Below are 17,123 nucleotides of genomic sequence, written 5' to 3' on the forward strand. Positions count from 1 at the left end.
TTTCGTAATTTCCTCCCATTAAAACTTTTAAAGGGTTTGTCCCATGATCGACACACCACCTAACCACTGGACACCCACTGATCATGAGAACATAAGTCCCATGCCCTCCATTTGAATGGAGCCGGGTCTAGTGTTCACGCTGCCCCTTCATTCAAAGTGTATGGAGCAGATGAAGATAGCCAAGCACCTTGGTTGAATATCTTCATCAGTCCCATAGAGAGCACGTGTGGCCGTCGCTGCAGTCAAACAAGGGACACAGAATCCATCTGCACGATCAGTGGGGGGCGCTAGAGATCAGACTTCTATCCACCAGATAGGTGGTCATTGTCTCTTGGCACAAACCCTTTAACACCCTTTTAGGCATTTTTATGATGTCAGTTTATCAAGAGTTTTAATCATTTCTACTCATTCAACCTAATAAAGTAGCAATCTTACTAGGTGGAACCATTCGGCGTTAATTGTGCCAATCGACACTCTGGGCAAAACTGGAAATTCACTCGTTCTCCGTATTTCAATCTTGCCCTGCTTTCGAGAATCACTTGCCAGGCATCGCTTTTTGCAGGCCTAATATCATACCATGTGCTGTTCTGTGTAGAAGGGTCTGTACAGTGCATTCGGGAAGCCTTCAGACCCTTTCACTTTTTTCACATTTTTATGTTGTTGGTTTGTGCTACAAAACAAAAATATTAAGTGTTCCTCCATCAATCTTCACTCCGTACCCCCCATAAAAAGTGAAAACAGAAGTTAAGAAATTTTAGCAAATTGGTTAAAAAAGAAAAACTAAAAGTTCACGTGAACGTAAGTATTCAGACACTTTATTAGCTCTGGGACCTTCCATTTGTCTTGATCCTCTTTGAGATGTTTCCACACCTTGACTGGAGTCCACCTGTGGTTAGTTCAGTTGATTGGACATGATTTGGAAAGACACAGCCCTCTCTATATAAGGTCTCACCGCTGTCATCAATCAAAAAAAAAAAATCCCTCAATAAATATAACTGGTCATACCGTACCAAACAAATCAGTATCGCCAACCAAAAGGACCCAAGATAAAACTACCATCTTTATTGAAAATTCATATTCAAAATATATAATGAAGCCACATAAGATACAGATAAAAGATATGGAGGGCGAGACAGCTTACAAATGAGCACAAAATCTAATCTATCAATAATAGTACAGGCAAATACCAAAGGTGCGGGCACCAGTAGGATCCCTAGATAGCAAAAATAGCAGCACGGCTCACCTACCACTCCAGGCGTGCGGTTCGCCAACGACTTTGTCTGGGGGTGGTTGGTGGCCAGACCTATGGCTATTTAAAACAGCTGACAAGGCATATCAGAGCAAAAACCAAGCCATGAGGGGGAAGGAACTGCCTGTACAGCTCAGAGGCAGGATTGTGTGGAGGCACAGATCCGGAGAAGGGCGCACAAATTTTCTGCTGCACTGAAAGTTCCCAAAGAGCACAGTGACCTCCATAATTCTTAAAAGGAAGAGGTTTGGAACAAGCAGTAGTCTTCCTAGAGCTGGACACCCCACCAAACTGAGTAATCGGGGCAGAAGGGCATTCATAAGAGAGGTGACCAAGATGGTGTGCAGAAGGTCGACCATTACTGCAGCATTCCTCTAATCTGGGCTTTATGGTAGAGTGGTCAGTAAAGCTTCTCACTAGAAGACACAGCAAAGCCACCTGGAGTTTGCAAAGCATCTAAAAGACTTTCGGACCGTGAAAAACAAGATTCTCTGGTCTGATGATAAAACCAAGACTAAACATGTGTTTAGTGTCACGTCTGAAGGAATCCAGGCACTGCTTATCACCTGCCCAATACCATCTAATCTATGAAGCACGGTGGTGGCAGCATCATGCTGTGGGGATGTTTTTCAGCAGCTGGGACAGGGAGACTGGTCAGGGTTAAAGGGGTTTCACCCAGGCAGCCCCCCTGTAATGAGCATCGGAGCATTTTATGCTCCGATGCTGTCCTTTGCCCCGCACTGAATCGCGCAGGGCAAAGGCTTTTTTTGGAGATCTGGTGATGTACTGGGCTCTCCATGGGTAAAGCTAGGTGGAGGCTTCCACCCAGCAGTGAGCCCGGTGTTGTCACTGGCACTAGTGGGCTAGGGCAGCGCTAAAGACCTCCCATCGGTGCCAGTGATGTCACCAGCAACACTGCCAGGCAGAAACCTAGCAGTGCAAGGGAGAGCATCGGAGCATGAAATGCTCTGATGCTCATGTCAGAGGGCTGCCTGGGTGAACATGGGGTTATGTCCGGGTTCAGCTTTGAACCTGGACAACCCCTTTAAGGGAAAGCTCAATGGAGCAACGTACAAAAATATTCTTAATGAAAACCTGATCCAGACTTGGCCAAAGGTTCCCCGTCCAACAAGATAATGACCCAAAGCACACAGCCAAGACAAAAAAGGAGCGGCTTAGGGACAATTCTGTAAATGCCCTTGAGCGTCCCGGCCAGAGCCCTGACTTGAACCCAATTGAACATCTCTGGAGAGACCTGAAGATGGCTGTCCACCCACGGTCCCCATTCAACCTGACAGAACTTGAAAGGATCTGCAGAGATGAATGGCAGAAAATCCTCAAATCCAGGTGTGCAAACCTTGTGGCCTCATACCCACGACTGGAATCACTGCCAAAGGGGCTTCAGCCAAGTCCTAAGTTATGGGTCTGAATACTTACCGGTATGTGAATGCAAGATTTTAGTTTTTCCTTTTCAATAAATTTGCAAAGATTTCAAACATTTTGATTTCACTTTGTCATTATAGGGTATTGACTGCAGATTGATGATTGGAGGGGGGGGGGTGTTATGTTAAACAGATTGCAGGGGTTCATGGTATGTACCATATCGTGAATCAGCCTGTGGTAAGTGCTCATGCTGGCAGATCAATCGACCAGATCTCCAGAACCCTGGGTAACCTCACACGGCTCAGGCAAAGTGACTTTTCCAGTTTAGCTTGAAGTGTATTTCAAATGCGCAATGAAAATATTAATTCTGACACAGAACCATTTTCTGCACTTTTGCCCTCTCGTATCTCCTAAGTGTCTCCGTCTCTAGGCTGAGCTTTTACTCTTTTCTTTAAATGCAGATTTTTATAGACCCTTGTCAGTATGCATTGTATTTAAAGGGGTTGTCCAGGTTCAGAGCTGAACCCGGACATCCCCATAATTCCGCCCAGGCATCCGGCCTGACTTGAGCATCAGAGCAGTTCATGCTCCGATCCTCTCCCTTGCTCTGCGCGATTCAGCAAAGGAGCACATCGGAGCATGAAGTACTCTGATACTCTTGTCAGGGGGGCTGCCTGGATGAAACTCTGGGTATGTCCGGGTTCAGCTCTGAACCCGGACAACCCCTTTAAAGGGAATGTGTCATCTGAAATTAATCTTTTGTTTAAGTAGTTTTATTTTTTTTTATGTTAAAGGGGTTGCCAGTGTTTTGCTATTGGTCTATCCTCAGGTCAGGTCATCAATATCAAATCCGTGGAGGTCTGGCACACAGCATCTGCCCCAATCAGCTGTCCGCGAGTAGCTCTGTCCATTGGATGGATCTGGTTACCATTCACTTGAACAGGAGCAGCACTGCAGTTACTGTTCCATCCACTAGACCAGCGATTCTTAACTTTTTCAAGCCCCTTACCCCTTAGTCACAAGAAGTTCGAACAGAGTACCCCCAAGGAAGCGAACAGTGACAAATATTAAACAGAATCAGGCCCTTCTCACACTGCTGTTGTAGGCCTTGTTTTAAGCCTCTGTCAGCGGTTTCTTCGGATCTGACGAAATTACAGACATCACATTAGGACCCATGATGGATGATTGTTACTTTTTAAATGACATTCTGCACTGCCAAACATACAGGAGAATACAGCACCACATACGTCACCTCCAGTGATGTCAACGTTCTTTCGTCCTCTCCATTCAGACCAGACCGCCATGATGACTTCTTTCATCCACCTTCTGAACACCCCATCCTACCACCCCCAATACTGTGCCTGCTGTGCTCCCCAATACTATACTGCAGAAATAGATAATCTCCATGAAAATACTAGCATCACAATGATAGTGCCCCCTTCAATAATTATTGCCAAACAGTGCCCTAAAAATAATTGCGCCCATGCCGCCCAGCAAATGGTGTCCCTGACACTAATAGTGCCATAAATATAGAGGGTCATTGATGATTAGATATAAGCCACTTTTTGACGTATATCTGTTGCAGATTCGGTCACAAAGGTCATTTGCATCCGAATCTGCAACTTCTTCCACGCCACATACACATCTCAAAAAAAGAAGGGGGGAGGCATGGGAAGAGGACGGACTGGTAGGCCCATCTCCTTTAACATTTTCAACACTAGTTTTTGGCATAGAAAATGATCTAAATGTACGCCAACCATAGATTTAAGGCTGTTGGGCGCCGACGGTGGATGCACCTAAGTTATGTTTAGGCCGGTGCCTCTACATTTCTTGGGCGCATCAAGCGCCAGCGCAGGGCTATTGAGACCGGGGATGTTGGTGAAAAACTATGCCAGGGGCAAGGACTGCCACAGAAATGCCTAATTTATGACCAGGCACACGCCTCGTCGTATATTAGATGAATCTAACAGCATCGCAAGGGGGACACTAAAACCAGCATAAGTAAATGTGCCCCAGTGTATCCATGACTGGTGGCAGCTCCCCCCCAAGTGAGTACAAGGGATGACCGCGCCTGTGTTTTTCATGATGACACAACCTCTTTAAATCCAAACACAGCTCAGGAGAAACTTTTTGCCTTTGTAGTGAGTTGATATTGCTACTTTTGCTACTGTACTTTCATATTTTTTGAAGGTTTTTGCAAATAAAAAATGGTTTGTGTCAGGAAATCCCAAGGTTTCAATTTTGGTTCATTTCTAGTAGGATTGCTGCATCCTCGAGTTTCTTTAAAGATTTATACCGTCATAACCAGCTGATCCTGCTTTCATTCTCCTTCCATTCACCATGTTATCCTTGTTCTTGTGACTTTGATTATAAATGATCTTCCGGTACTGATAATTAAATTTCTTATTAGGAGGAGCGGATCAGGAGAGGAGATGACCTCAGGCTTCAAATGGCCATTGAAGAAAGCAGGAAGGAAGCACCATCTAAGCAGGAAGAGGTGAAGCGCGTCTCTTCTTTCTGGCAACATGTTAAAGGGGTTGTCCATCCCTGTGAAACAATTTTTTTTAAAGGGGTTTGTCTGCTTTTTTTTTTTTTTTTTTTTTTTTTGGTCTGACCTATCCTCAGGTTATCAATATCAGATTGGTGGGGGGCTAACTCCCGCCACCTCCGCCAATCAGCTGTTTGAAGAGAAGGCAGCGCTCTATTCAGAAGTATCCCTCAGTAGATCCATTCTCTTTACACTGAACTTATGACTGGGGTTTGGGGCCACTGAACCCCCAGCATGGCTGGAGTTTCGGGTCCCAAACCTGCCCATAGCAATCTCCTCCATCTCAGCAAAACAAAGCAAATTGCTATGGGCCGGTTTGGGAGCCTAAACTCCAGCTGCGTATCGGCATGCTGGTGGTTTCATTGCCCCCAAACCAAGGGACAAGTTCCCTTTAATGACTCAAACGGGCTCTGAAATGGGCCCTGTTTGACCTGTTCGCCTTCTGCCTACATCTTTTTGAAGGAGACAATAGCATGGTAGTAAAATTATATTTTATAGCTTTCTAAGCTGCCAACTGTTATTCTCAGTGGGAGCCAGTGGACCTGAGCATTGGACCCTCTGTCTGAGTATTGTACAGACAGGTCCGTGTTAGGCTACTTTCACACTAACGTTTATGTTTTCCGGTATTGAGATCCGGACACAATAGAAAACTGATCCGTCGTTGCTATCTTAATGCTAATACTACCGAATCCTTTCCTAATGGAGCCAGGACTTCAGAAGAGAAGGATTTAGGAACTGATTTCTTACGGCTTCAAAATGAGTCTCGTGTGTGGGTGAGCAGGCGGTAGTGAAAGCAAGTAGTATAACCAGTAGAAGAGGAAGATGGTGAGACCACATCTAAAAGACCATGTTCAGTTCTAGAGACCTCGCCGACCAAAAGACATTGATAAAATACAACGGGTCCAAGGCCAGGATACAATAATGGTGGCGGGAAAGGCTTAAAGAGGTTTTCTGGTAAATAATATATATATTTTTTTTTAATCAAGTGCCTGCAACATGACCCTGAAAAAGAATGGAAGGAGCCGCCCCATAGAAGTGAATGGGAAGGCTGACTTGTAATTACACCTGCTCACCGCTGCGGTTGCAAGGGCGAGCAGGTAAACAACAAAGGCATGGAGCGCGGCTTTCTCTTCAAACAGCTGATCGGCGGGCATTATAGGTCATCAATATAAATAAAGCAGACAAACCCCTGTAAAGGAGTGGTTAGTAGCAACCACAGCATCTAAAGGCTGTAGGACACTGGCCGATAAGGGTTAGCACTTGCTGGCGGCAGATCTTGGTCTGTAATAGCGATCTGCTGCCGGCAAACACTAGACAATATGGGCACCAGCAATGGCATAGTGATCGCTCCTCCCCATGCTGTGGAGGAAATCACTCCATGTAATAGCAGCAGTCTCCTCCGCTAGCTAGCAAGCAATTGCTGGGAATGGGCGCTTCCCTCCCAACAATCGCTTGCTGATCTGCCTGTCTGAGGCTACTTTCACACTAGCATTTTAGTTTGGTATTCAGTATTGAGATCTGTCATAAGGGCTCAATCCCAAAAAAAAAAATGCTTCAGTTTTGTCCCCCTTCATTGTCAATGGGGACAAAACTGAACAGAACGGAGTAATCCAAAATGAATTCCGTTCCGTTTAGTTGCGTTCCCAGACCGTAGAGTAATGTATTTTGCTTTCCGTCCTGGGATGTGGAGCAAGACTGATCCGGCACGACCCCCAATGCAAGGCAATGGGGACGGATCTGTTTTCTCTGCCACAATAGAAAATGGATCCGTCCTCCATTGACTTTCGGTGGAGTTCATGACAGATCCGTCTTGCTTGGCTATGTTAAAGATAATACAACCGGATCCGTTCATAACGGAGGCAGATGGTTGTATTATCAGTAACTGAAGTGTTTTTGCTGAGCCCTGCCGGATCCAGTTAATACACTAGTGTGAAAGTAGCCTAATACAGGCTTAAGGTGTTTGACAGAGATGAGACATTATTAGGCCACCTATTGATAGCCAGTGTATTTTTTGCTTTCTGCTAATTACTCATGTAAATTATCGATTATATTTTCCGTTAGTCTTCCCTAATGGATTTAGCAGATGTCTTCAGTTCTCCTGCTGCCCCCACATCAGACCCGTGGGGCTCTACATCTGCACCTTCCGCTGATCCTTGGTCCGGAGCTGTGAACACTTCAGCAGTGTCTGCCGTGTCTGATCCCTGGGGAGGGCCTCCGGTAGCTACAGGAGCAAGTACTGACCCATGGGGTGCTGGTGTCCAGACAAACAGTGCTCCCACCGACCCCTGGGCGGGGACCCCAGCAGCTTCTTCAGGGGATGCCAAGTCTGTGCCTGACCCGTGGAATGTAGGAGGTGAGCTGAAATTTGAGCATTACAAAAAAACAATGACAATATCCAGTCAATTATTAAGATATCGGTATTTTTTTTTTATTTTTTTTTTAGGTGCAGCGACTACTGTTGCCGCCCAGAGCACTGACCCTTGGTCTTCAAGTCCCTCTGTGGCAGCTAAGCAAAAGGCAGACCCTTGGGCTCCGGCAGCAACTTTTTCCGATCCTTGGGGAGGGTCTCCTTCTAGACCAAGTACAAATGGGACAATGGGTAGGTGTTCCTGTGCTCATTATTCCCTTTTCTTGTAGTGAAAGGTCAAGATCCTTTGGATCAGCGATCAATGTGTGATCAGTGGGGGTTCCACCCGCAAGGTCTCCATGTCTGCACTACAACTGACAAAAACCATTAGACCTCAGCATCTTGCAGTAGTGCAGCCGCTTTCAGGTGGTGGATGACTAGACGGGTGTCCATTATGTGGCAGCTGTCACTGTTCAGTTCTTGAGTGCTGCATTGACTTGTGCATGTTTCAGGGGCGCGGTGTGGGCAGACCTGTGAAGGGTCGCACACTTACCTGCTTCCTGACGCTGGCTCTAGCTCTGTCTGGCTTCCGCTGCTCCGCTCGGGCCGCAGTGTTGACCTGCTTCCCTTGCATCACTTGACCATTTGACATTATGCAAGGGGAGCAGGTTACCTGAAATCAGAGGTGTACATCCAGTGACCTGAGATTGGAAGCAGGCAAGTATACTTCCCTTCTCAGGTCTGTCCAGGTGGGGGTGGGGGGGTTTGCCACCCCCTCCCCAGCAAATGTGCACAACCTCTTTAATGTACCCGTGTTATCAGGATTATTTCCATTGTGAGAAGCATCAGTCCTGATTATCAAGCAGAAGATCTTTGGCTTAATCATGTTCCCCACCATTTCCTGGCTCATCAGTCTGCAGAATGCCGACCACCGTTTTACAGCCTGCATGCTGCCTATGGCTTTTCCTCTGCTGTATTATTCTGCAACTAGCCCATGAGAGTACGTAGTTGGGTGTCCACACTGATCATATATTGGGTTACATAGTCAATAAAGCTGAAAAAGACACAGCTCTATAAACTCCAATCTATGGCCCTACTGTGTTAATCCAGAGGAAGGCAGCTAACCCTATGAGGTGGTCACCAAAATCCTTCCCACACGCTCCCCTCCAGAAATCTAGCAGCACATATAAATTGTAATATTATATTTACTTGATTAGCTTACTTTATCTGCCATGTTTTTTATTCCTTTGTTTGCTGCAGCATTTGCATTAGTCTACTTTCTGCCAATCAGTCATTCTTTTAACAGTGCTTCATTATTTTAGGCTGATTTCACATTCGCATCGTCATTTCTGCTTTTTTGTTCCGTGATGGGAGCAAAAAAACAAAAATGATGGCTTGCCAGATCCGCCACACGATAGACGCGCAGTGGCTCCCAAAGGACCCCACCGACTTACAGTGGCGTCCATCGTTTACACAGAAAGGATCGCACCTCATGCCGCGCTGTTCTTCCCATCAGCGGAGGCTCCTGGCGGATGTGAACACAGCTTTACCTGTCATGTGTTGGACTTGTTTTGTTTTTAACCTGTTTGTCTTTGTGTATGTGCCCGTCTCTGTCCGCTCCACCTGCCTCCTTAGCCAGTACCACCTTTGACCAGTTCATCAGTTCTGCAGATAAAGATGAGTTTTCCGATTTTGACAACCTGAGGACATCCCTTCCCCATTCAGGAAGCAGCACAGGTTTGGAAGTGCTCTCTTTCCTGCCTGCTTGCTTACTGTGAATCCATCTGCCCTCGGCTTTTCGCTTTCGGTGTCTTTTGTATGCGTTGCTGTTCTATGTGTCTCAGTACTAATAGTTTTCTTCAAAATTTTATTGACTTTGAAAATTATATATTTTTTTTCTTTGCAAAGTAGTAAAACAGATGTGACATGCATTTGATGATTTTTGTACTTGTAGAGCTGTCCATAGATGCTATGCTTTGTGCTGAAATACCGTATTTTTCGCCCTATAAGATGCACCTAGGTTTTAGAGGGGGACAATAAGAAAAAATATTTTTCATTAAACCTCAGGTCAGACCCCCAATGTTAATAAGACCCCAATAAGACCTCAGATCAGACCCCCCATGCCTCATCAGTCCTCCATGCCTCTAATCAGCACCCAGGCATATATGTGGTCGGCCGCCCCCAGCCATATATGTGGGACTGTTGGTGGTTTAGTGCAGGAGTAGTGTGTTTGATGAGAGTAGTGTGTCTGGTGTAATGATCCTCCATCAGCTGCCATCTTATGGACAGGACCTCTAGGCAGACGGCACAGAAGGTTTGCCAACAATGGGACAAACCTAGATTATGAAATATAGCAAACGGCACAGAATATCAACGGAGGCTATATGAGAAAGTGCTATATAGTCATCTTGCATGCACTTTGTCAACAGAAGCCAGAAAGTGGCCAAGCCCTTAAATTTTTCCCCCAGCCAGCGGTACCTCTGGAAAATCCATACTTGTCTGCCTCCAGCCACACTGTTTCTGCTTCCTGGCTTTTTTCACTAGACGTCCTGTTCTTGTCTGTCAACTTCCTCATGGATGGAGTCATGTGCAACCTATGACTGGCCTCGGCAGTGCACGTGACCCCATCTGTGCAAAAGTCGACAGACAGAGACCAGCAGTCTACTGAAAAGAGCCAGGGAGCAAGTGAGATTTCTAAGGTTAAGTTTAAAGCCGTTTTATACTGATGGCTTATCCTCATCAGTATCTGATCGGTAGGGATCCGACACTCTGGACCCCCACTGATCCGTTCTTTGGGAAGGCACCGGTGCTCGCAGTAGCGCTGTGGTGTTCTCTCAGGTCACCAAACACAGCACCGTACATTTTATAGTGGCTATGGCAGTGGCTTTGTATCGCAGCTTAGTCCTATTCACTTCAATGGGGCTGAGCTGCGCCTAGGTCATGTGACCGATGAACTTGACGCCACATGGCCTAGGAAAAGCGGAGAGAAGGCTGTGGAGCTACTGTGAGCGCCTCTGCCTTCTCAAACAGCTGATTTGGAGGGCGTCCCGGGTGTCGGACCTCCACTGATTTTAGATACTGATGACCTATTCAGAGGATAGGTCATCTGAAGAGTTGAACGAAGCGAGCTTGGGATGCTTAATCCGAAGTCGCTTCGTTTAAAGCTTCAGAATAGTACTGTACGGAGATTAGTCTCCGTACAGTATTAGAATGTATGGGCTCTGATGAGCCGAAGTAAGTTATTCACGCAGTCGCGTGTGACTTTGTTGAATAACCCCCCTTTAATGCCTCTATGGCCAGCTTTTACACCAGTTTGTTACTAGAATTGACCTCTAGCCAGATTCAGTCCAAGAATAAATGACATCCTTGGCAAATTAGGTGCACTATGTCCACCTCATATGTACTTTTATAATGTTTTACTTGTATATGGACACTTATCGTGAAGCAGCCAATGACTACCGTCCCCGCCCTTTAGAAACTCTGTCTAGAAGTTACAGTGGTAGTTTGATATTAGAATTTTTTATATATGTATACATATGTACATTTTTTTTTTTAACTGTCATTTTTTGTCCTTTTAAGGGACTTGACTTTGCGATCTTTAGATGTACCAAAGACTGTAGTAGAATTCTGTTGCAGTCTATGGGACCTTTACAGGCCTACTATTAAGCCCTGCCACAGGCAGCTTACTATGGCAGGCCTGAGAGACTTCACAAGGCCCCAGGCGCTGCAAGTGATTGGAACCCTGCAATTTTACCACATACCTCTGTCTAGGGAACTCCGTAATTTGGTCCAGAAACCACGGATCCACAAAATAAGGACACCTTCCATGTGCAGTCCGCATTTTTCTCACTCCCGTCAATAGAAAGGGATATATATTCTTGTCCACAAAATGGACATGAATAGGATATGTTCTATAAATTGTGGAACAGGCATATGGACATCTGAGTGTTTTTTTTTTTTTTCCCTTTTTTTTTTTTTTTGTTTTTTGCAGAACCATAAAAATTAATGGGTCCAATGTGTGGACACGGATGCAAAATACGGTTGTGTGCATGAGCCTTAACCCCTCAAATTCCTCAGGTTCTTTTGGCTCTATTAGCTTGTGAGCCCGCTTCATATTTTCCTTAACACACAATGACGCATAGTTACATTATTTTGCATTAAGTGGTTAAAAAAAAACACACCAAAAAAAGCACATTTTCATAGCCAGCATCTGCATGTTTTTTTTGTTTGTTTTTTAAATATGCGAAAACTGCCCCTGTGAAGCTACCCTATTTTGAAATGCATCATATAAAACAAAAGATTTTTTGGGAAGTGTACATTTTGTTTCATCATTATCTTTCATGATAAACACAAAGTTCCTCTGGTTTTGCCGCGTGGTACACTACCGCTAAGTGTGAATCCAGCTTTTAAGGAGTTTTCCAGGATATTGATGGTCTATTCTCAGGGGCTGGCTCTTGGCGCTCTCTCCAATCAGGTGCTTGCCCTCTTCATTGCTTACTCCGCTGTGTCTACTTGGTAATGACGGGGAAGGGTTTTGCAGTGTTGTCCCATTCACTTGCTAGGAGTTAGACTGCATGCAGGTAGTATAATCCTTTTCCTGGAGAACTGCTTTAATGGCATATTCTGATAATTTCCCATTAACTATTTGGTGAGGGTCCTGGCACTGAGACACTCACTGATCACGATAATGGTGGCCTTGTATGGAGTGTCAGGTTGAGCGTGCTCACTGCTGCCCCCTAGTTCATCTCTGTGATACTGCCAGAGAGAGCACAGTACAGCATTTGCCTATTTCCAGCAGGTCTCATAGAGATGAAGGGAGTGGCAATGCACATGTCCGACCAGCCACTCGCTTCATATGTGAAATCACCAGAATACCCTTTCAATCCCGTCAATCAAAGTGCAGAGGGTGCGGCAGTTGCAGAGAGAGCAGAGCCTCTAGGTGTAATGACAATGCCCCCGTTGCTCCTAGAGGCTCATTTCCATAAAAAAAAACATAATTTTTCTCAGCAATGTGGGCACATATGACCATGGGACCAACACAGATGCCTTCAGCTGCCAAGTGCACATGTAACAGGTTAGCCAGTGTCATAGGGACAAAACTGCTGACAGATGCCCTTTAACAACTCGCTGACAGCTTGCAGACCATTAGGACTAAGTTCACATCTGCTTCTGTCACAGAAAATTCGGGATGTAACAGAAATTAAATGAAATTAAACTTCGGTTGCGGTTTTCTTTTCTGCTCTCTCATGCTCTACTTCATGGCTGGCTGATCATCCTGATGCCACATTTTTGTCATCAATATATAATTCTGGGCGTTCTTTCCTTATTTCAGTTTGTTTTCGCTGCAGGTGAGCTGGATCTTCTAGCCGGGGAAATTCCCATGTCTCGCTCTCTTGGATCGAGGAGTCCGGATGCCTTTGACATGGCGGTCATGAGTGGTTCACTCTCTGAAAGCTCCAAGCCTACAAGGAAAACGCCCGAGTCGTTCCTGGGGCCTAATGCTGCCCTGGTAGATTTGGACTCTCTCATTTCAAAACCCACCCTACAAAACATAAAAACCTCAAACCCCTTCCTAGTGACAGGTGAGCGATAATTAAATAAGCCCGCCATAAAACAACTAGACTGATGTTCACACATTACTGCTGGAACCCCCACCACTCACTAGAATTGTTTCCAAGCCCATAGACTGGCACGGCGCATGTGTGACTGCTGCTCCATGCAAAGTCAGTGGGACTTGTGGCGATAATAGATAACCTCACCTGGCTCGGTTAGTCCCATAGCTCCTCTGGAATTGGAACCTTCAGTGTAAATTTTTTTTTTTATGGTTGCATTTTACTCATTTTGGGCTAAAAATCATTAGCTAAAACAAACACAATTCAACAGCACTCTGCAAACACAAATGAAGTAAATACAATTGTCATACTCACTATAGAAAATGTACTAATACTACGTTATAAATGTGAGATTCTTGGCAAATACATTTTGTACAAAATTATTTGTGCCTGTCCACCAACGGCAAGGCGATCTCTTAAGGACAGGAACCTAGACTAAATACTACCTCCGCTGGTGCCATACTGGCCTCCATTAAATTCAGGGAATTCGGGTTCCACATGCATGCTGAGCCCACAGAGGTATTTTACGTCTCCTGGTGCCAGATGGCCTCCATTAAATGCAGGGAGAGCAGGCTATAGCTTTATACTTCCACTAATTAAAATCGGCCTATGGAGCAGGCAGGCTAGCCAGGAGTGCGTGACCAATGGGGTCATCCACACCTCCAATGTAGACTGCAAAGAAATAAGTGGGGGTCAGTCAGCACATCCCAGTGCGCAGGTGCAAGTTGCCATGTCTGAAAGCGCAAAAACAAACACAATGCAACAGAACTCAGCTGATGGATATGTGTAGCTCTTATCTCTGGTTTTGGCTCACAATCGCTAATGGAAAACACTGACCGAAACACTGACGTGCGAATGAGACTTAACACATGAACTGTCAGCTGATGGGATGCAAAGAAAACACAAAGCTTGCAAAGAGATTTTTAACCCTGCTGTTTCAGAAACGGCTGAACATTTTTAATAAAGTCCAATTGGAAAAAATTATTTTAAGCCCAAATGAGTAAAATGCAGTCCTAACAAAATGTCCCGAAGATGTCCACAGCCTTTAAAACAAATGAACACCATTTACGGTTTACGTATAGTGAATCTTCTTAAAATGCTGGGCACCTTTTGTATATTTCTTATTAAGCCATATGGCTCCTAAGTCACAGGCTGTATTCTTTCCCAGAGCTGCATTCACAGGTATGAGCTGTACTAACTGTGCCTCCCTCCATTATAAACTTTTGTGGACGTGTCAAGAGTTTCCACTGACAACCAGCAGAGTTGTGAATGCAGCTCTGGACGATCATATAAGCTGCTAATCTAGATGAATAAAAGCTCAGTAAACAGTATATTTATAGTTATTAAACATATCTAGATTATACATCAGTGATTCACAGGTGGGCGAGCCCTTTAAAGAGTACCTGTCAGTAGAATCAACCCTATTAAACCAGGCACAGTGGATCCTGCTGATTTAAAATGATACCTGTCTTGTGAAAATGGTTTGCTGCGTTCCCAAGAAAAAAATACTTCATTCTTTATGTGAGTGAGTGCTTCAGTGCACCGAGAGGCGTGGCCTAGTGTCTCAGCTCTTTAGCTCTTCTGTGCTGACCACGCCCCTTGGGGCACTGACACCCTGATTCATATAAAAGATAAAAGTATCTCTTCTCCGGAACGCTGCGACCAATTTTCACAAGACAGGTATCATTTTAATAAGCAGGGTCAACATTACCAGGCATAGCAACTAATCAAAGCCCAGCTTTTATAGCTAATACTGCCCTTGAAAAATGAAAATGACTCGCTATCATAATTGTAAATGTCCACCTCACCCCTGCTGATCGAAGGGGGTGCGATCCATCGGTGTGGTTGTAATATCAGGGGCAGCTGCTACAAACCGTACAGAGTTGTGCCTGGTGAATAATGACGGGGTGATGGCGCTAACTGGAATGCTGAACCCCTTTCAATCAGTTGATTGGCTTGGGTACTAGAAGTCAGACACCCCCACAGATCTAATACTGAGGACCTATCCTATGTGAAAAGCAACCCCTTACCATATTTACACGCCTGTTAATATCTTCAATCTGATTTCTCTTAGGAGCAACCAGTTCGACAGCGACAAATCCATTCCAGCCCAACCAACAATCATCTCTTACGTTGAATCAACTGCGTTCCAGTCCTGTGATGTCAATGGGACAGCAAGTCACACCCGCCGGACCAACCCCTGCAGCGGTTCCATTCAGTGCGGTGCCACCCATGGTGTCTGTGTCCCCTATGGCCCCAGGAATTCCTCTAGCCGGCGTGCCCGCCATGGTTGGGATGCAGCCTGTGGGTGGCCTTCCAGTTGCTGCAGTGCCTCCAGGTGTTCCTCCCATGAGCTTGCCTGCCATGATGCCACCGCAGCAGTTGGTGACGCAACCACTGGTCCCAAATCTATCAGCACAAGCTGTGACTAGTACCACCAACCCTTTCCTATTATAACCGGCTGGGGGGGGGGGGAGGAATCATTGAGTTTGTAATGGTGATGACGGGGGTGATGGGTCGAAAATGGCGTTATCTTGCTACTACCACAGAATGTCCCTGTATCTTACATCTTTTGTGGCAACCCTGTATTAGCAGTGCCACTGACTTTTTGGGCTCTGCTTCCTTTTCACTGTGCCTCTGAATTACCAAGAAATAGTATTTTTGCCCCCCTCCTCCGCAGTCCAGGTAAAGGTGTTTAGGTCGAAGACTATAGATTAATATTGTTTTCTGCAGGATAATTGATAATCAGTAGTGTTAATGCCAGAATGTTACCGACTATGTTATTTCCACCCCTCCCTATCCTTTTTTGCATTAATTAGCAGCACTTCACAGTATGGCTCGTTTTGTTTGCTTCTGCATAGTAGCAGTCCATGGGCTCCCAACTCATGAGCCGAGCGAAACTTGCTTTTAACATTTTTGGGTTCCCCCTCGCCGTATGAAATGAGTGATTTGCCTACACGATTTTACCTCCGGTTCCTGCCTCCCCTCCCCCCCTTTGACTTCAGTTCTACCCATCGTTCCCTTCACCTCCCCTAGAAATGACATGTCGGCGGTTCTACCTGTAAATACAGCACATCGCCCCGAGCATTTCCGCGTGATTGGGGGCCACATTAGGATCTCGCCCTACGTCGATATAACACTAAAGGACTAAAGCCTTTTTCAGATTTCTGTCGAGCAGGGGACGACTGGGGGACTTCTCGGTTGTATTGCCATAATAGCAGGACATTTCCTATTTATTAGAATGAATTCATGAATGCCGATTCAGTGGATTTTTAACCCTTGAGTTTAGTCCATTTCTTTCCTATTACCATTACAAATCAAATCTGTGATGTTGATTTGTTTGATAACCACTTAATAAACTGATGGGTTTGCTCTGTGTGCTGCTGTCCATCGACTCCTATTCCATATGAGATTTTCACACAAGAAGACAAGAGGTCAAATAAAGCAAATCTGGGAAAGGTCTTCAGCTTTTCCTTTTTATTTTTTTATATGCTTTTACAGTCCAAGATGTCTTGAATATGATGGCTTTAAAGTTTTGTCTTGTATGAAAGTATAATGTATTACCTTAATAGCCTTTTTTATGTGTACATTTTCTCTCAGTGATCTGATTTGTGATTTTCATTCCAGAAGGGAAAACCAGATGTTCATAAGTGAGTCGGAATGTCTTTCATTTATTAAACTCCGCCTCTGGTCGTCTAAATTGCGGCGTCATTGAATGTTGATACTTGCACGATTTCATATATCGCACTTATACGGTGACTTGAGTTTTCAGAAAACTTTTGATGTGTCTTAGCGACATAGCAAAAGTTTTGATCGGTGGGGGGGGGGCTGAGTCTGGAGACCCCCACTGATCTCTAGAATGAGGAGAGAGCAGCGCACTTTTTTTCTGCGGAAGCAAGACAGATTCAGTAAAGTCTGGGGGCCTGTCTGCTGCAGAGAGAGAATGCGACCACTTATTTCTCTTCATTCTAGAGATCAGTGGGG

General features: G+C 45.2%; 1 protein-coding gene across 9 annotated transcripts in view; it reads left to right on the plus strand.

The window, feature by feature from the left end:
- EPN1 (epsin 1) overlaps positions 1-16,517 on the plus strand; it is a 65,629-nt gene extending 49,112 nt beyond the window's left edge. For 6 of the 9 annotated variants that reach the window (XM_044282374.1, XM_044282373.1, XM_044282378.1 and 3 more), the window contains 6 exons: positions 5,043-5,129; positions 7,242-7,533; positions 7,624-7,779; positions 9,163-9,264; positions 12,876-13,109; positions 15,214-16,517. In XM_044282374.1, the coding sequence (XP_044138309.1) occupies positions 5,043-5,129; positions 7,242-7,533; positions 7,624-7,779; positions 9,163-9,264; positions 12,876-13,109; positions 15,214-15,596 (1,254 nt within the window). In that variant the 3' untranslated portion in view covers positions 15,597-16,517. The remainder of the gene's footprint in view (positions 1-5,042; positions 5,130-7,241; positions 7,534-7,623; positions 7,780-9,162; positions 9,265-12,875; positions 13,110-15,213) is intronic. The other 3 variants (XM_044282380.1, XM_044282381.1, XM_044282382.1) reach the window with 1 other exon arrangement.
- The last annotated feature ends 606 nt before the right edge of the window (positions 16,518-17,123 follow it).

The sequence above is a fragment of the Bufo gargarizans genome, chromosome 2, assembly GCF_014858855.1.
Source record: "Bufo gargarizans isolate SCDJY-AF-19 chromosome 2, ASM1485885v1, whole genome shotgun sequence".
In the NCBI taxonomy this organism is placed as follows: Eukaryota; Metazoa; Chordata; class Amphibia; order Anura; family Bufonidae; genus Bufo; species Bufo gargarizans.